The 18175-nt window shown below is 66.6% G+C and overlaps 6 protein-coding genes across 6 annotated transcripts; 3 read left to right on the forward strand and 3 right to left on the reverse strand.

Moving 5' to 3' along the window:
• The first annotated feature begins 928 nt into the window (after positions 1-928).
• Positions 929-1674, forward strand: EMIHUDRAFT_352604 (hypothetical protein). Its single transcript, XM_005784457.1, has one exon. The coding sequence runs from the start codon at positions 1014-1016 to the stop codon at positions 1542-1544; it is 531 nt and encodes a 176-aa protein (XP_005784514.1). The 5' UTR covers positions 929-1013; the 3' UTR covers positions 1545-1674.
• A 785-nt stretch (positions 1675-2459) lies between these two features.
• Positions 2460-3933, reverse strand: EMIHUDRAFT_449507 (hypothetical protein; the record flags this gene model as incomplete). The annotated part of the gene is made up of 3 exons (XM_005784458.1): positions 2460-2737; positions 2843-3054; positions 3301-3933. 3 exons carry the CDS (start codon positions 3931-3933, stop codon positions 2533-2535), a joined length of 1050 nt encoding a protein of 349 aa, XP_005784515.1. The 3' UTR covers positions 2460-2532.
• A 3905-nt stretch (positions 3934-7838) lies between these two features.
• On the forward strand, positions 7839-9104 carry EMIHUDRAFT_202669 (hypothetical protein; the record flags this gene model as incomplete). Its single annotated transcript, XM_005784459.1, has 1 exon — positions 7839-9104. The coding sequence occupies one exon, from the start codon at positions 7839-7841 to the stop codon at positions 9102-9104; it is 1266 nt and encodes a 421-aa protein (XP_005784516.1).
• Positions 9105-9461: 357 nt separating this feature from the next.
• EMIHUDRAFT_309573 (hypothetical protein) lies at positions 9462-10184 on the reverse strand (the record flags this gene model as incomplete). Its single annotated transcript, XM_005784460.1, has 1 exon — positions 9462-10184. One exon carries the CDS (start codon positions 10182-10184, stop codon positions 9462-9464), a length of 723 nt encoding a protein of 240 aa, XP_005784517.1.
• A 3933-nt stretch (positions 10185-14117) lies between these two features.
• Positions 14118-16253, forward strand: EMIHUDRAFT_413787 (putative aspartate transaminase; the record flags this gene model as incomplete). Its single annotated transcript, XM_005784461.1, has 6 exons — positions 14118-14706; positions 14847-14887; positions 14961-15083; positions 15304-15532; positions 15605-15914; positions 15990-16253. 6 exons carry the CDS (start codon positions 14118-14120, stop codon positions 16090-16092), a joined length of 1395 nt encoding a protein of 464 aa, XP_005784518.1. The 3' UTR covers positions 16093-16253.
• Positions 16254-16438: 185 nt separating this feature from the next.
• Positions 16439-17758, reverse strand: EMIHUDRAFT_434199 (hypothetical protein). Its single transcript, XM_005784462.1, has one exon. The coding sequence runs from the start codon at positions 17749-17751 to the stop codon at positions 16765-16767; it is 987 nt and encodes a 328-aa protein (XP_005784519.1). The 5' UTR covers positions 17752-17758; the 3' UTR covers positions 16439-16764.
• Positions 17759-18175: the final 417 nt, after the last annotated feature.

Raw genomic sequence — 18175 nt, forward strand, 5'->3', positions numbered from 1 at the left:
AGATCGACGAGGCCCAGAGATTGACCTTGATCGCTTTGCTCCTCCATGATCAAGTTTAGGCTCTAGGCGTATTCTAAGCTATGTCTGGTACGGAGGATGATCCATATGGTGGAATATAGGAAGCAAGGGATTCGCTCCAAATGGGGGACGGTCTTCTGTAAGAGTATTAGATGATGTCGGAGGTAATTCAGGGTAAGGCTATGGTTTTGGTGAAAGGATACGTCTAATGTCAGGGCAAGCGTCTGTCTGATGTGTGAGGTGTTCTGTGTGAGTGGTCGGCCGTTAGAGGTGAGGGGTGAGGGGTGAGGGGTGAGGGTGAGGGGTGAGGGGTGAGGGGTGAGGGGTGAGGGGTGGTGAGGGTGAGGGTGAGTCTAGCAGCGATGCAATCACCGTCTCGGGGTCCTCGCTCACCTTCTCGGTGTCCTGAGGGCGAGAGGAGGCGGCGAGAGGAAGCGGTGAGAGGAGGCGGCGAGAGGAGGCGGTGAGAGGAGGCGGTGAGAGGAGGCGCTGAGAGGAGGCGGGGAGAGGAGGCGGCGGGGAGGAGGCGGCGAGAGGAGGCGGTGAGAGGAGGCGGCGAGAGGAGGCGGGGAGCTCGCCATGCTGAACCGGGCGGCGGCCCGCCGCCGCTGTTGGTCGGCCGTGCGCTTCGCCTTGCGCTCCGTCGGCGTCATCTTGTTGGCCTTGCGCTTCTCTGCAGCAGCGTGCGAGGCGGCGAGCTGATGCCCAGGCGCCTCCGGCTGCGCCTGCCGGATGACGCCGGCGCGCCTACGCGAGTGCTGCGCCGGCGCCGCATCCTCGGCGGCGGACGACGTCGTGGACGGCGCCGGAGCGCGCTCCTTGCCGAGGGGCACCATGTACATGTGTGCTGGGTGGCGGCTTCACTCTGCTGAAACGGAAAACCGGCCGCGGGGAAATATAAGGTAAGATGTCAGGCTTGCCCGCTGGCCGGGACGGAGGCGGTCCCGGCAAACACAACCGAGGAAGAGACAGCGAGAACAGCGGCTGACAAGATCATGCCACGCCTGTCTGTCGCCGACGCGCTAGCCATCCACCACGCCATCCACAGCACCGCGGACACAGTAACCCTCGCCGACGGCACCGTCTGCCGCATCATCGTCTCCGCGAACCGCTGCCGCCGGTGCGACCTTCCGCTTGGGATGTTCAGCAGCAACGCCAAGCTCATGGCGCAAAATATGGACAAGGACAGTGCCGCGGCCAAGCGCGCCCGCCAGGGCGCCCAGATTACACACATCATCCCGCTTGGCGCCAACGGGCAGCACGGGACGTACAACTGGGGGATGATCGAAGACGGGAGAATCGCCAAAAAATGCTTTGTGCTCGAGGACCCGACTCGGCCGCCCCAGGACCCCGCGCGCACGCCTCACGGCCACTTGCGCGCAGCTTGCACCTACCTCGACTGCCCGTACAACGAGCGGACAGAGGCCAAGCGGACTGGGGCCCTCTGGGACGCCGAGGGGGAGGGCAGCCAAAAGGCGATACTTCACCGCCCCGCTTTGGCGCGAAGCTTGCGGAGACCTAGCTGACGCGGCCTAGTACTCCCTTCCGGTAGGCGTGGTACGTTCCGCCGGGCCTCCCCCTGGCGCCCTTCCAGCGCTGGGTGCGGCTGCCGGCGCCACCCGCAGCAGCGGCCGCCGCCCCGGCGCCACCCGCAGCAGCGGCCGCCGCCCCGGCGACGGCGGCGGAGGATGAGGTTGTCGAGGAGACGGGCAGCCGCTCGTGGGCCGAGAAGGACGCGGAGCTCCGCAGCGCGGCAGTCGTCATCGAGGAGGCGGAGGGGGCGGTGCCTCCGGCCAAGCGCGCAAAGATGGCGGCCGCCGCCAGTGCGAAGGTGCAGGTCAAGGTGGAGTCGCAGCCGCAGCAGGACCAGCCGCCGGCGAGCACGCCGCCGCAGGCCTCCAGCGCGCCGTCGCCGCCCACCGCCTCTCGGGGCGCCGCGCCCGCGTCTGGCGGCGCGCCCTCGCCGGCGAGCGGCTCCGTCAAGGACATGGCTGACAGGCTCGCCTCCGAGCTCGGGCTGGCGGGTGCAAAGATCCCGGAGGTGGCCAAGGCGGCGTGTGGGATGCTCGAGGTCGACCGCACGGGCAGCCTCGCCGCCCAGATCCTCGCGTGCTACGAGAAGCTCTTTGCGGACTGAGACATCTTGTGGAGGGCTGGGGGACAGTCTGGGCTGCCGACACGACCGCACAGTGGCCCGCATAGTGGCGACCGCCGTTCTTCCGCTTAACATTTGCTTGCATGTAGAGCCGCATCCTAGAGCCACTAATAGAGGAGGGAGCAACTGGAATGCGTGTTCTGTGGGATGCGGTGTCCTCTGCATGTCCCCGTCTCGTCTTTCGTCTTGTGACTGTTCCCCTTGACCCTTGTGTTGCGTTTTGCTCATGCTGCGTCCTGCGTGCTCATGTTGCTGTTGGTGCATGTTGCGGCGCCGTCGCTTCACGCTTGCTCTTTCCTCTTTTTTTCGAGTACACTGCTCCCTGCTGCCAGCGCTGCCACCACGGGACGACGCCTTGATCAGCTCGCCTCGCTGGCTGCGCGGCTCAGCCCAAAGGCGGCGAGGGCGCCCCCTCCCGCGAGCGTCGCGAGGGCGGCCATCCGCGAGCCGCCCTCTTCCGGCATGAGGTTCACGATGAGCGGCGCGAGCACCGACCCCACCCGGCCGCAGCAGGAGGCGACGGCCACGCCGAAGCCGCGCGCTGCCGTCGGGAAGGCGTCGTTGCTCGCGACGTAGCAGATGGTCGTCGCGCCGGTGCCCGCAAGGCGCGCGGCGAGCAGCATGGCCGTTCCGGCGGCGCCGCCGCCCCCGATGACGGCGAGCGAGGACCAGACGGCGGCGGCGAAGGCGAGGAAGATTACCCAAGTGATGCGCGGCCCGAGCCGCCTGCTCAGGAGCGGCACCGCCACGTAGACGGGGAGCTCGATGAGCGCGCCGAGAGTCGTCTGGAGCCGCAAGCCGTCGCCGAGCGAGATTGGCCACAGCACGATGCCGTAGTAGGCTATCGTCGAGGCGCACCAAGCGAAGCCCGAAAGCGCCAGCTGCGGCGCCAGCGCCAGCGGGCTTATGCTCGCCTGCACGCCGCCGCCCTCGCCCTCGCCTCCGCCTCCGCCTCCGCCTCCGCCCCCGCCCGGCTCGCGCTCCTTGACGAGAAACATCTCGCCGAGGGAAGCGCCGTTGACGCGCGCGATGCGGCGCAGCGCGGCGAGCGCGGCGTCCGCGCGGCCGGCGGCCAGCAGGAAGTGTGGCGATTCGGGTAGGTACGCAAGAGCGAGCGGCGTCGGGACGAGGCCGGCGACAGCGAGCCACTGCCACGGCCTGTCGGCGGCGAGCCAGTCGACGCCGACGAGGAGGAGGAGCCCGCCGACCCACCCGACGGCGAAGCCGACAGAGGTGACGAAAGCTCGCCTGTCCGCGGGGCACAGTTCCATCGCGACGACGCTCACCGCGATGACCATGCCGCCGGAGACAGCGCCACTCACCGCGCGCACGGCGACGAGCTGTTTGAGCTGACCGCACGCAAAGTGGGCGAGGCCCGAGAGGTACGAAGCCGGGACGAGCAGGCAGACGCAAGCGCGCCGGCCAAAGCGGTCGCTCGCCGGGCCGACGAGGAGCTGGCCCCAGAACTGGCCCACAAAGTATGCCGAGTTGACGAGGGCGAGGTCGGCGTCGCTGAGCGCCCACTCGGTCTCTAGCCGCGGCAGCAGCAGCACCGGGAGGAGCGCGCAGAAGCAGTTGCATTGCCACACGAATATCGTCGCGCCGAGCACGCGCCACTGGAAGCGGCCGAAGCCTCCCGCGAAGCGCAGCGCCTCGCCGATGGTGGCGTGGGATTGCGCGTGGGAATGGGGAGTTCCCACGGGAATACCCATTGGACTGCCGGTGAGGTCGTCGGAGTTGTCGGTGCGCACGTAGGACATTGTGCGAGGGAGCGCCTCGAGCGAGGTGATGGAGGAACCGGAAGAGAAAGGAAGTCGGGCATTGCGCAGCGAACAGCATCGAGTTCGTTCGCGCTGCGCTAGGCTCAGACGGCGAGTTCGCGCTGCGCTAGGCTCAGTACGGCGAGTTCGCGCTGTGCGGCCTGGCACCGCTCTAGGCTCTCTTGCGGAGAGTTTATCTCTCGGCTGCGTTGGCTCGCCAAAGTCTTGTTCTCGATGGCGCTGACTGACTGGGTGGGAGTGACGAGTGTGTGTTTTCGTAGAGAAGGAAACACGCACGTCGTCCGGGTTCTGTCGAGCGTGCGGGCCGCCGGGCGGAGGCCAGGCTTGCGAGAGGGCAGAGGGCGAGAGCTAGTGCGAGAGTTACACACGACACACACACACACACACACACACACACACACACACACACAGACACAGACACACACTGCGCTCCCCTCAGCTCCCGCGCGGGCAGGGAGACGCGAGCCTGACGCAGTCCGGCGGCGGTGGGGGCCCACGCAGCCAGCCCCTGCGTTGCGAAGGTTGGTGCTGAGCCGCCGCCGCCGCTCGCTCTCGAAGAGCGTCGCGCTGCTGCCCGTTCCCGGAGCGACGAGCGCGAGTTTGGTGGCCAGGGCCTCGCCTGAAAGGGGGGGGGCGGGGCAGGGGGAGAAGTGAGGACGTCAGCGAGCGGGTGGGGCTGCCGGGAAGGTGGTGGGCGGGCGTGGATGCACCTCAAGTACGAGCGAGTAGCGGGAAGACCGTCGATACTCCGGCGGAAGAGTGCTCCCCCGCCACCCCCTGGGTCACCCCGAGTGACCTCGCAGCCCACGCCGCGAGGCGCTGCTGTCAGGGGATGTTGGGGGCGTGCAAAGCTGCTCGGAAGAGACGGCCAGGAGCCAAGGAGCGGCCGGAGCGCGGCGAAAGACCGACGGGAAGTGGCCGCCGCATGCAGCCTCCGCGGAGGCTGCATGCGGCGGCCGCACCGGCGCTGCGCGCGACCGGTCCCTCTCGGTGTGCTCTGCGGAACGGCCTTGATGTCGTGGTCGCAGCCCCTCTCTGACTCGGAAGTGGAGGAGAGCGTGGGTGTGGAGGTATCGATGCTGCCGAAGGACGAGGACTGCAAGCCCGTGGCGAAGGCCCTGCGACAGTCACGTGCAGAGCAGACAGAGATGCGATGGCGCGAGCGGCGACGGCCGGCTCATCTGCGGCTCCTGCAATGAGGAGAATTCCTATGTGTATACACACATATGTCGTCCAGCGCGCCGCAGCCACAGAGGCGCCGCATGTGGACGCGGTGTATAAGTGCGACGAAGCGGCGGTGCGTTCGTGGCTCGAGAGAGGCGGTGGAGGTGGTGCGGGCGCAGCAGGCCGCGAAGGAGCGGGGAGCCTTCGACGAGGCGGCCATCAAGGCGAACGAGGTCGCGGGAGCGCCGGTGAAGGGCACCACCACCATGGTCGCGAGCATCTTCGATTCTCGACACGGGGGCAAAGATTGGAAGATGGTGCAGCGGCGCGAGCAGCGGAAGACCCAGTGAGACCGGCGCGGGCACTGCCGCGCAGGTTGTGGAGAGCCTGGAGATGGTGGTGGCGTCGGCAATCGAGATGTACAAGAAGGACTCACGGTGACGGACGCGCACGCGGGGCTGGTGAATGACGTGGCGTTGAAGCAGGGCATGCTCTGGCCATCTCGTCGAAGGCGAGGTCGAACTACCCGCAGTTTGTGTCGTGGCTGGCCACATTTGCCACCTTTGTGCAGTGCCTCTATCCGTCGTGCGGCTGGCGGCACAACTTGCCTTTGGATGGGAGCGGAGGGAAGGCATTCCTGTCCAACCGAAGCTGGTGGTGCTCTACTCGAGTACCTGGCGATGTGGTTGCCAACGGACTGGTGCTGATGGGAGGGTTTGTGTGCGACTTCGAGGACGGGTCGGCGTCGTTCGCTGCACGAGGGATGAGGGTGCCGCACTCGAAGAAGAAGCCGTCGGGCGGGAAGGACAACTAACTTCACGATGAAGACGATCTCTCGGTCTTTTTTGACGGGCTGAGCGGCTGGTCGCGCGCTCACAATGTGCTGGCGCCGCAGGACGACCCGGAGTAGTCGGAGTGGAAGGTGATGATCAAGGCGATGAGGAAGGTGTGCAACGTGCGGCTGGATTCAAACCGGCCCTACAAGGCGGCGGCGCTGTGCCCGGTGACCGTGGCGTCGCTGATGTCGACCCTGTCGGTGACGAATGCGGGGGACGTGACCTTCGCCGCCGTGTTGGCGCTGGGGCTGGCGTTCTGGATGCGGCCAAACGAGTGGTTTTTCCTCGACGTGGAGTGCTTGGCATTTGTGGAGATGCAAGGCATCGAGCTGCTGCACATCCTGTTTGTGATCTCGAAGGCAGACGAGTTCAGCTCGGGAGTTGTGCGACGGACGGCGCACCGGCTCGGGTGCGGCGGGACGAGCACGGCGCCCGAGATTGTGCTAGACGCCTAGACGGCGACGGGCACTTTCACGGTGCCTTCATGTGCCCGGCGTGCTACCTGGCGTACCACCTGAGGTTCAACGAGCTTACGACGGGCCCAGCGTTTCGGGCGAGGAGCGACTCGTCTGCGCCGATGCCGATGGACCAGGTCACGAAGGAGCTGCGCGGCAAGATCGGCGTGATGAACGAGGCGCGCGCCGCGCGGCAAGATCGGCTCGCGCGGCCGCTGCAAAAATATGAGGTCAGCGCGCGCTGCTTCCGGACGACGGCGGCGACGTACGCTGAACAGGAGGAGGGGATGACCCAGACGATGGCCAAGCATCAGGCGCGATGGGCGCGAGGCACGAGCGGGGATAAAATCCACGGTGACTACGTGCGGAACGAGGACGCGTCCGGGCAGGCGCTGATGAAGTCGGTCGGCTCGACTTTCGGGGTTGCCTCCCGCGAGAACAAGGTGATGCAGTGGATGCTAGCCAAGGAGCAGGCTAACGAGGAGCCGACGTTTCAAGACGCCGCGTCGTTTGACCTCTCGCGTACGCTGCCGACGGCGGGCGGGTTCCCGGCGACGAGGCCGCTCTCAGATCCGGGCGTGCGGAGGCACTGTCGAGAATTCCTAGCTTGGGAGCGTGTTCACCGTTGCGCGATGGGGATGGAGGCCGCGGCGACGGCGAGGACGGTGGCGGCGACTGTGGCGGCGGCGGCGGTGGCGGTGGCGGTGAATTCCTAGCGTCGGCCGTCGCCCACCCCGTCGCGTGTATATAAAACCTATAGAAAACAGACAAACCAAACGGGAGGAGGACAAGGTCCCCACCTGCACGATCAGGATCGTGGAAGGACGATCAGGGAGGGGAACGTGACTGGGGCGCGCATCGTTTTTTTTGCTCGGCACTTGGAGCACTTGGAGTGCAGTCGGCAACCTCACATCCAGGGCCGGGGAGCTGAGAAGCGCACCCAGCGGGCCGGATGATCGGCATCGGGTTACGGGCTAGAGAGCCCTAACCCTGGAGGGTGCGCGTTCGCAGGGAAGGGGGGCGATAGGAAAGAAAGAAAGAAAGAAAACACACAACCCAAGGGAGGGATGGGAGAACGGCACGCCGCCACCACACAGGGATTTTAAGGAGAGGAGTGTGGTGCGCTAGCCGTCGCCCACCCTGGGGAGTCTGCCTCTTCGTATCTCTTTTCGCAGTCTCTCGCCGCTTCTCGCTGCAACCTTCATGCCACCTCGCGGCCGTCCCACTCTCGTCGGTCTCTCCCTTGTCACTTCCTCCTCTGTCGCGTCGTTCTCTTCTGCCTCGTCCTGCGACGCCGCCGCCTGCCGGTCCCTTGTTCTCGCGGCTTCTTTCGCCTTGCGCAACTCCGAGGGGGGCGATAGGGTAAACACGGGTCGCGCGGTGGATTTCTCTTGTTAGGAGCCTCACCTCGGCCAATATCACCCGACCCATGCAGCCAACGTCGTGGCTCGGCCTCGCGGTTGCTGTTGCCGCTCTCCTCGCCGCCATGGTCTATCGGAAGCTACTGCTTTGCTCGAGCTCCCACACAATTGCGCCAGCCAAGCTCACCCTGCGCGACGTGTGCGGCAGCGAGGAGGCTTGCTGGGCGGTGAAGAGCAGCGGCGCTGCCGTCAGCAGCCTCGCCACAGCATTCGCCGGGCGGCACTGGATCTTCAACAACGAGAGCCCACCCCGCGGCGCATACGCGGAAGGGCTCGACATTGAGTGTGTGCGCCCGCGCTCCGAAGGAGCCGTCCAGAACCACACAATGGGTGCCGCCCACGAGTGCTTTGTCGAGCGCTGCGGCGCGCCGCTGCGCGCCTGTGCCCTCGTGCCCGCTTGCCGCGGCGAGTGGACAAAGGTGGTGGGAGATCTCCTCTCGGTGGTGGACGTGGCGACGCTGCGCCCGGAGGGCATTGCTCGGCCGGAGGCGCGCGCTCTGGCCTCGTGCTTCTTCTCCCGTTGCCTCTGCGTCGCCGACCTCGCCGTCGGCGAGCCGGCAAAGGGCGAGGCGGCCGGCGGCCACGTCGCACGTTTCCCCGACGCGATTGACGACGACGACGTGCGCGCCATCCTGTCCCTCGCCGCCTCCATCGGGGAGGATCCGAGCTTCGTCGAGGACCGCAACTTTGGGTCGCTGCCGCGCGGGCAGTCGAGCCCTCTCGGCGGGCAGCGGGCCACGTACCTGCAGAGCCGCTTCACCACCGACCCGCTCACCGCGCGCCTCTACCCGAGGTTGAGGGCGCTCGTCGTCCGAGCCGATGCGCAGAGCGGCTGGCGAAGGGTGCATGCGGCCACGTTGGTGCCGCGCACCATCGAGCTGCTCAACTACTCGAGCGGCGCGCAGCACGCGGGCGCCGCCCTCTCCCTCGGCTGGCACACGGACGAGCAGTCCGCCGTCACCGCCCTCCTGCTCCTCTCCGACCCAGCAAACTTCTCCGGAGGAGAGCTCTACCACCTCGCCCACGGCCAGATGCACGCGGCGCACGCGCGGCAGCACGAGCTCCTCGTCTACCGCTCGCACACGCCGCACGCGGTCGGTGCGCTCACGGCGGGCACGCGCCTCGCTGTCGCCCTCGAGTTCTGGCACGTGCACGTCCCAGGCGAGGGCGTCGACCACCCGGCGTACCCGCACCGGCGGGTCGGGCTGGAGCGCCCACGGACCGGGGGAGGGAGGTCCGCTCCGCCTGCGACGCTAGGCAGGTGTCCATTGTGAGTGAGATACACGGCGCATTCTCCTTTGGTGCGATTCGCGCGCGTTTGAGATCTTGTGGACAACCAGACGCGAGGTGAGCGATTTCCTCACAGGTAAAACACACCTCTCTTTTTTTGTGTGTGTACACTCTCTGGCTCTCCGTACTGAGGCGTACTCCGACTTCGTCTCGCAACGTCTCACCACGCCGCCGCGCCTCCCCCCACTCCATGCGGGCACGTGTTCTCTGTGTACGTCAATCGTCTTCCCGGAACATGCGCCGCATGCGCGCCCGCGCGGCCCCGGGGCCCCGCGGACAACACCCCCCACATCCACACGACAGAGCCGCGCAAAATGGTGCTACGCCAACCGACACCCGTCTCAGGCATCATAAACCTCGTAGTTGCAGCCGTCCTGGTTGGTCGGGAGCGGCTTGCTGAGGGGCGACGTGAAGCCTTGCTCCTCGAGCCAGCCCAGCACCTCGGTCTCGTCGTTGGCCCGAAAGCGCTCGACATTCCTCACCAGGACGTAGAGCTGGCTCATGGATCCCTCCGAGACGATGGCGTAGTCGTACTTGCCGTCGACAACAGCGCCGAGCTTGACGATCCAGTAGTTGCCCGGATCGGAGAAGCGCTGGTCCGCGGCACCACCAACGAGGGGTCCGAGCGCGACGCTGAGCGCCCCTGCGGTGTCGGGGCTCTGCGCAGCGAAGCCGTTGATCTTGACGCCCGTGAATATGCGTGGGAACCAGTACGCGAGGTTTGGGAACAGCCGCACAGTGTTGAGGACCGATACAACGCCGGGCGCAGAAGTGGCCGCGTAGTCGGCGGTGACGCAGTTGCCGCCCAGCTCGAACGTGAACTTGACCGTGGCGCTGGCATAGGTCTGCGGGTTTGGCGAGGGCGGTGGTGGCGAGGAGAGCGGTGAAGGTGGGGGCGAGGTGGGCGGGGCGGGCGTCCAGTGGAGGGGTCTGGTCGGCCGTGAGCGGCTGTCAGCACGGACCTGGTACCAACGTCCCACGTACTTTTCGACGTCGACCGAAGTGAGAGGCTGCGGAACGGCCGCCGTGATGGGGAGCGCGAGCAGGAGGAACTGGAACGTCATGCTGGCAGAAAGGAGTAAGGCAATCGAGTCACGGCGGCGCTTGCGGAAGCCCTGGAAAGTTTTGGATGCTTTAAGAACCAGGTTGAAAATCAACAACACTTTCATCATTCTCTTCTTCCAGGGTTGCAGCCACAACGACCCCTGGAATGGCGACTCGCCGCTTTCTCCTTTGAGAGAGAGAGATATATTGCTCCTTTGTGTGCGCTCTGTCTGTCGTCTGAGAGATTTTAGCAATTGGCCCATATCGTCCAGCATGTGCCACCACCGCCGATCCGGGTAGCCGTCGTACTCGACCTGGTGCGCGATCCGTCCGTCCCCGTCCTCCTCCCGCGCCATGACGGTCGCAGGGTACCACCGCTCACTGTCGCAGAAGATCTCGAGGCGCGATCCGGTGGACAGGACAGTGTGGCCGTCGAGCGCCGCCCTGGCATCCTCGCGCTGTCGCTTCCGCCGCTTCGCCTTCGTCTCCTTGCTGCGCAGCAGGGTGTAGTTCGGGCCCACCTCCGCCACGCTGTCCAGCAGCTGGGCGGCGCTCGCCATCTCGACCGCGTCGTCCTCCGGCGGAAGCTCCGCGTCGCCCGCGGCCGCTTCCCGAGCGCGCTCGTCGCGCATCCGCTCGTGGTGGGCCTGCCGACGCGCCACGCCGGCGCCCGTGTGCCTCGTCGCCGCGTCCGGTGACGGCATCGGTCGCTGCCACAGGTCGTCCCACAGGTCGTACCAACAGGTCGTCCCACAAGAGGACGCCTCCGAGCCGCCGCATTTCGCCCGCCGAAAAGTCTGCCCCAATCTCGAACCAATCTCGAGTCCTCTCACTAGTTACATACATACCTTAAAAATACCAAACAACTCTAACACTCACACGTAATTTGGGGCCTGGAGCCCTGTTCACGCGCGCGCGAGACGTGCAGACAGGGTTGCCAGGTGAGAGCGAATGGCGCGGTTCACGCCTCGCACAACAGAGAGAGAGATGCGCTCTGCATGGTGGGACATAAAAGAGAGCGAGTACTTGGGCGAGTAGGCCGTGCGGTCAACGCTGCCGCGCGCGACTTTGCGCGCGAGGCGGCGCAGCTTGAGAACGGCGGTGGGCGAGAAGCCGCCGCCGAACGTCTCGTGGAGCAGCAGGTTGAAGTTGTTGCGCTTGACAAAGATCGCGTCGTGGTAGAAACCGCGATGCGCCTTGACGTAGCCGTGGCCGGTCTTGTGGGAGAAGGGTTGGCTGGGCTGCCCGCGCGCCTTGCAGCCCATGTTCAGGCGGCGGGCCTTCTCCTCGGTGTTGCCGAAGGCGTAGGAGTGGAGGCGGGCGTGCCGCCACTCGAGGCGTTGCCAACGCCCGTCGAGGAGGTCTTGAGGAGGGGCGTCCAGAGCTTGACTTCATTTACTTCATCGCATCCTCCTGGCCCCGTATGGGGTTCTGCGAGGTCGACCTTGTACCCCTCATTGTACTGCCGGGTGAGCTCTGGTTTCTCCTTGTCGCCGTGCACGACCGGCGCGTTGGCCGGGGCGCGCATCGCGTCCGCCCAGGCGGCGAGGACGCCGTCGTGGGGCCGCCGGTGGTGGGCCTTGTTGTAAAGGTAGTCGCCGACGAAATCGACTGGCATGCCCCGCTCGAGCGCGACCCGAAGGGTGGGAAGCGCCGCGGAGAGCCAAAGGCCGAGCTTCCGCTGGAGCTCGTCCTGGAGGGTGTCGGAGGAGAGGGCGGTGGCGTACGTACCGTCGACACGGACATCGAAGGCCTTGCCGGCGAAAGGCGTTGAGGCGGAGACGAGGCGCGCGGCTTCGCGGTTGTTGACGGCGCTGTCTCCGAGGGACGGGTAGTTCTTGACGTGTACATCCCGCGCCTTGACGAGCTCCTGGTGCGCGAACCAGTCCTTGTGATTCTTGATGGCAGCGAGCGCCCGCGGCCGCGGGTACGTGGATTTGCAAGTGCCATTGAGAATCGCGTCGGTAGCTGGAAGGGACTCGGGCTCGGGGAGCGGGACGCTCTTGGGGTAGAACTCAGTCAGGTAGCCGCCGCGGACGGTGTAGTACTTGTTTTTGTCGCGGGCGGTGCGCTTCTCGCACACCTCCTTCCAGTCCGAGAGGGCGGACTCGTAGGTGGCGATAGCTGCGGCGATGGCGGGGTACTTGGACGCACCTGCCTCGTCGAGGGCGAAGTCGGGGTTGTGGGCGACGAGGGTGCGCCAGTTCTTGAGGAGCGACATGGAGAAGTCGCTGTCGGCTCGCGAGAAGGCGGTATCGATGTTGCACCCGCCCATCTCGGTCGGCAGCTGTGCCTGGAGTTTTGTTTTGTCGTCTGTGTCTTGATCTGCTAGAACTAGGTTGTTGAGAGAGAGATTTTTATTAACCAACAAGAAATCACGACTCTCACAGTGATTTGGGCTCGGCAGCTTAGGTTGGGAGAGAGAGATTTTAGAAAACCAACAATTCTTTTCTCTAGGTTGGTAGAAAGGTGAAGAACAGCCAGGCTCGGACTGGACAGTGGACACCAACGCGGTATGGGTGGACCGGCTAGACAGACAGATGATGACGACACGCACACGAGCGACACACAGACACAAACAGGCTCACAAGACACACACACAGCCAGCTGGCTGCCACACACCCTGAGTTGGCGTACACGTAACTCAAGGCCACATCCTCCCTGTCGCCCCCCCCAGCACTCCAAGGTGCCAAGAGAACAAACAAGGGCACAACAAACAACAGACAACAGGAAGTAACATGTGAGGCTGGAGCAGGCTTGCTCCGCCTCTATCTATCTAGCAATCTCGCCGCCAGCCGCAAGCGAAGGCACGGGCGAGACCGTGTGTGGGGTCATGTGAGGTGTCTATGGACGCCCTCCTCAGAGGCCAGCTGCCTACTGCTAGCCCTATCTCGCACTCACGGACAGTGACAATTCAGAACTACCTTCTGTTTCGAGGGCGTTCGAAAAAAAAAAGGGAGAAGAGGAATGGGGGAGGGGGGAAAGGGTCCGGTTTAAGGGCGTAAGGGCGCCGAAAAGGGCGCGCTCATCCGTTTCACCCCAGCAGGTTAAAGAAACAAATAGTTAGAGGCTGCGCAGGCCGTCCCGTTTGCTGTTTGCATAAAAAACGCCTGTTGCGCTGCGCGCGCGCGCCGGGGCCGTCTGTAACTGTATCACTCACGTGCCGCAATATGTGTCACACACGGCGGCTTCTGCCACCTCTCGATTGGTTCCACTTTCTACGCACACCTACCGGGGAAGGGGCGCTTGGGGGCGGGGGCGGGGGCGGGGGCGGGGGCGGGGGTGGGGGCGGGGGCGCGCAGCGCGCGGCAACAGAGGGTAGGGGTGGGGAAGACGCGAGGAGGGGGCGGCGGCGGCGGCGGCGGCAGCGCGCGCGCGGCGCGCGTGACGGAGGGGCGGAGCAGCGACCGCTGGCGCGGTCGCTGCTCCGTCTGTGACAGACGCGCGCTCTGCCGCAGAGCGCGCGCGTCAGGGCAAGGGGCATGCGTGGCGGCGCGGGACGCGCGGCGGCGGCGGCGAGCAGCCGAGCGCTCCGTGAGCGGTGAGGCGGCCGGGCGAGGGCGCGGCGGGTGACGGGTCAAGGCACAAGGGAGCAGCCCACACCCGGCGTCGCTTTTTGAGCGACGCCTGTGGTACGCCTGCGCAGGGGCCGCAGGGCGGTCAGTTGTGGGGCGAGGCGGTGCCGGCCGCGGGCCGGGTGCAAGGCGCCGGCCTCGGCGCCGCCTCGGCGCGCCGCAAGGGCGCGGCGAGCCTCTGAGAACTGAGCGGGAGCCGAAGGTTTGCTGCGGTGGGAGGTTGTAGGTAGGTGGTGGTGGGGTGGTTTGACTTTGCCGCAGAGGCCGTCCCTAGCTGTGAACAGCAAAACGGGCGCAAACAGCGGCAGCCAAAAGACGCGGACGCCAGCGCAGCGTCTTTTGTAGTCAAAAAAAAATAGTGGGCCTTCGGTGTTTCCGATGTCGTCGCACGTGCTGAATCGCTCCCACCTCCTTCTCTCCCGCTCCCGCAGCACGGTCGCCGCTGCCGCCGCCACCGCCTCTCGCCACTCTGCGTGGCAGGGCACCCAGGCGGTGCCGGCCGACCCGATCCTCGGACTCGTCGCCGCCTTCAAGGCGGACGCCGCTCCGCGAAAGGTGAACCTGGCGCAGGGAGCCTTCCGCACGGACGAGGGGCTGCCACTTGTCCTGCCGTCGGTGGTGGAGGCGGAGAGGCGCGTGAGCTCCGCGCTCGCCAGCGGCGCCATCGACAAGGAGTACCTCCCGATCGAGGGCGATGCCACCTTCCGCACACTTTCGGCGAAGCTCATCTTTGGCGACGAGAGCGCTGCGCTGGCGGAGGGCCGCTGCGCCACGCTGCAGACCCTCTCCGGCACCGGCGCTGTGAGCGTTGCCGCCGCCGCGCTCTGCCGGATGGCGGGCGCGCGGACCATCCACGTGCCGGACCCATCGTGGGGGAACCACGGGCACATCTTCAGGAGCGCCGGGCTCGAGGTGCAGAACTACGCCTACCTGGACCACCGCACAGGCACCACACTCGACTTTGACGGTGCGCGCGCCTTGAGAGAAGTCCGAACCGCGTCTTCCTCGGCACGCACCCCGCTGCGGAGACACCCTTGACACGCCTCCTAGACGCAGCGAGTGCGCGTGCTGTCTTCACGGCCCCGCCCCTCCCTCTCGACCGTGCAGGCATGCGCGCCGCACTCAGCGGCCTGCCTCGCGGCTCCGTGGTTGCTGCTGCACGCCTGCGCACAGCCCCGACCCCGAACGACGTGCGCGAACGAGTCCTTCACTTCTCAACAGGTGCTGCTGCACGCCTGCGCGCACAACCCGACCGGAATCGACCCATCCGGAGAGCAGTGGCAGGAGCTGGCCGCGCTCTTCGCGGGTCGCGGGCTTGTCGCGCTCTTCGACTCTGCCTACCAGGCCAGCCACCCGCCACGCATTGCCACCGCCAACCCCCCCACACACTGCCACCGCCAGCCACCACACGCCACACACTGCCACCACACACTTGCCACCGCCAAGCAAACCACCGACGCCCATCCCCGTCAACCGCCTCCAAGCCCTCCGCCGCATCCGAGCCCGCCGCCGCCACCGAGCCCGCCGCCGTCGCCGAGCCCGCCGCCGCCTGCCGCCGCCGCAGGGCTACGCGAGCGGCGACCTCGACGCCGACGCCGCCTCGGTGCGCGCCTTTGAGGCGGCGGGCGTCCTCCCGGTGGCGTGCCAGTCATACGCGAAGTCGCTCGGCCTATACGGCGAGCGGATTGGCGCGGTCAACTTCGTGTGCGCGTCGCGCGAAGAGGCGGAGGCGGTGCTGAGCACCGTCAAGCAGACCATCGTGCGCCCCGCCTACTCGTCGCCGCCGCTGCACGGCGCACGCGGCGGGGGCCAAACGGCGGGAGGGTGCGAGCAGCGCGTCCTCACACCTCCAGCCGGGTGAGTAGGCGCACGCCTTGCGGCCGAGGCGCTCGCCCCCTCGACAGCGTCGGTCTCGGCACCCGCCGGAGGCAGCACGCCCCTCTCCCCCCGCCGGCAGGTACTCGGCGACGCGGCGCTCTTTGCGCAGTGGCGCGGCGAGCTGCGTGGGATGGCGAATCGCGTGCACCGCATGCGCGTGCTGCTGGCGGACGCGCTGCGCGCCGAGGGCGCGCCCTCGCCCGACGGCGGCGATTGGGGCCACGTCGTCGACCAGATCGGCATGTTTGCGTACACGGGGCTGAGCGCGAGCCACGTGGATTCGCTGCGCGAGAGGCGACACGTCTCCGCCGCACTTCGGCGGCGTCGGAACCTCTTGCGTGACCCCTCTCGGAAGCGCTCTTCCTGTAGGCACCACGTCTACCTCACCCGCGACGGCCGCATGTCGATGGCGGCAATGAAGCCGGCCGACATTGAGTACGTTGCGCGGGCGGTGCGCTCCGTGTTGGCGGAGTGAGTGCCGGATGGAGAGCGGGAGGCATCCGGCCAGGAAGCAGGACGTCGATCGTGATTGGCCTTCACATCACCGCAAGCCGGCGCGATACTCCCCACGAGGTTGTACGTGCGTAACCGCAACCGCGCAACGTACAAATGCTCTTGTTACGCGCACCGGGGCTTTACACCATACAAGAATAACGCACACACATCTCACATGGTCTGTGCGGCGCCGGGGCGCGGCCGCGGGGGGGTTCTCGCGCTTAGCTCTCGCGATTAATTTTCACAGAAAGAAGACGCGCGGGGCCCCGCGTTTTTGCACGGTTTTTTAAGTGCATGGACAAATTTTCCGCGTTCCGTTCCGGTTCGCGACGTATAAATACATGTTGTCATGTGCATGTGTTATCCCCTCGCCCTCTCCTCTCTTTTCTGCGACCACTGAGCACTGTTGCGCCGGCACGCGCGCCCGGCCCACGCGGACGGGAGCCCGGGTATCAGCGGCGACAGCGCGCGATTTCACGTACGTATAACTGGCGCCGCGTCCAAGCACAACATGCGCTGTGCGGGAAGCAAGCGGCCCCTAGACGGGTTGCGGCTGTGCCATCGTCCGAACGGCCAGGGCTCGGGTCCGCCGCCTCACCCAATCGGAGGCGCGGAACAAGAGCGCTAGGGCGGGGCTACCTCTGCCCCCGCCTCACTCGAGCACGATGGCGTGCTTGAGCAGCTCCGCGTTCCTCTCCTCCCACGTCCGTTCCCCCGCAAACTCGACCTCGTCCTCCTCCGGCTCCGGCTCCGCCGCCGGTGCCGCCGGTGCCGCCGCGGCGGCGCTCGCCGAGCTGCTGCTGCTGCTCCGGGCCGCTCCGCCGCTCCGCGCTCCGCCCCGGCCGCCGCCGCCGCCGCGCGACCCGCCCCGGCCTCCGCGCGGCTTCGGCTCGATGAGCACGATCCCGCCGCCCATCTGCTGCCGCCCAAAGTGGTTGGCGCTCGGCGCCGTGTAGGCGAGGTGCGTCGCGACCGCGCCGGCCACCGAGGACGGGCCGAAGAAGGAGACGCGGAGGGGGAAGGAGTAGGTCTGGCCCGCGCGCGTCTCGACCTGCGCAACCATCCGGATGCGCATGCGCGAGTCGTCGGCCACGCGCGCGACGGCGAGCGCGTCAACCCGCTGCATGTGCCCGACCATCTTGCCCGCCACGGTGTGCACAGCGACCGCATTGCAATCGTACGGGTTGTTTGGGTCGCGCCGCAGTTGGAGGGGCTCCTTGTTGTACCGCACGCCGTTGCCGCGGTAGTGCTGGATGCCAACGCACTTTGAGATGAAGTGCCCGAGCAGGACGTCGCCACCGCCGCCGCCGCCGCCAGCTGGTGCGGCGGAGGCCTTGGCCTTGCCCGGCTTCGCCTGCTTGACCTTCGGCGCGCTGCTCTTGGGTGCGCTGCTCGGTTTCTCCTGCTTGACCTTCGGCGCGCTGCTCTTGGGTGCGCTGCTCGGCTTCTCTCGCTTGACCTTCGGCACGGGTCCAGCGTCGCCACTTGCCGGCCTCTTCGTCTTGCGCTCCGGCTTGGGCTCCCGCTCCGGGATCGCGCCGGACTCTGCTTTGAGTGAGGAGCTGATCTTCTCTGCGGTCCTCTGTGCGGATGCGCGCCGCGGGCGGGATACGGAGGCCGGCGGCATATACACACACATGAGAGCGGCTTTCCAGGAAAAGAATTCGCAAGCCGGATGCAGCATAAACGGCGGCGGCGGCGGCGAGGTGAATAGCACCAAGAAGGATTGGGCGAGCTTCGCGCGCGGCCTCGCCCGCTCCCCCTACCATGGCGGCCCACGCCTTGAGTCCAACGAAGCCTCCCTCTTCGAGGGGAGCGATGACGAGCTCTATAAGCGGCCGCCGAGCCCTCCCCGCGGCGCAACTCTAGCAGCGCCGCGGGCAGGGCGGCTCGCATAGCGCCCGCGCGCTCGCGCTCGAGCGAGCACACACACACACACACACACACACACACACACACACACACACACACACACATCTACCTCCCCAGAAATCCCGAGGAGGCGCACAGCGTAGATATGTCTTGTGTTGCTGTGTGCTGCACGCCCTGCGAGCGGGGCGGGG

This window comes from Emiliania huxleyi (genome assembly GCF_000372725.1).
Source record: "Emiliania huxleyi CCMP1516 chromosome Unknown EMIHUscaffold_17, whole genome shotgun sequence".
NCBI classification, from domain to species: domain Eukaryota; phylum Haptophyta; order Isochrysidales; family Noelaerhabdaceae; genus Emiliania; species Emiliania huxleyi.

Coding starts and splice junctions, on each gene's coding strand:
- EMIHUDRAFT_352604 (XM_005784457.1), top strand. CDS start 1,014: ATGCCACGCCTGTCTGTCGCCGACGCGCTAGCCATCCACCACGCCATC.
- EMIHUDRAFT_434199 (XM_005784462.1), bottom strand. CDS start 17,751: ATGTGTGTGTATATGCCGCCGGCCTCCGTATCCCGCCCGCGGCGCGCA.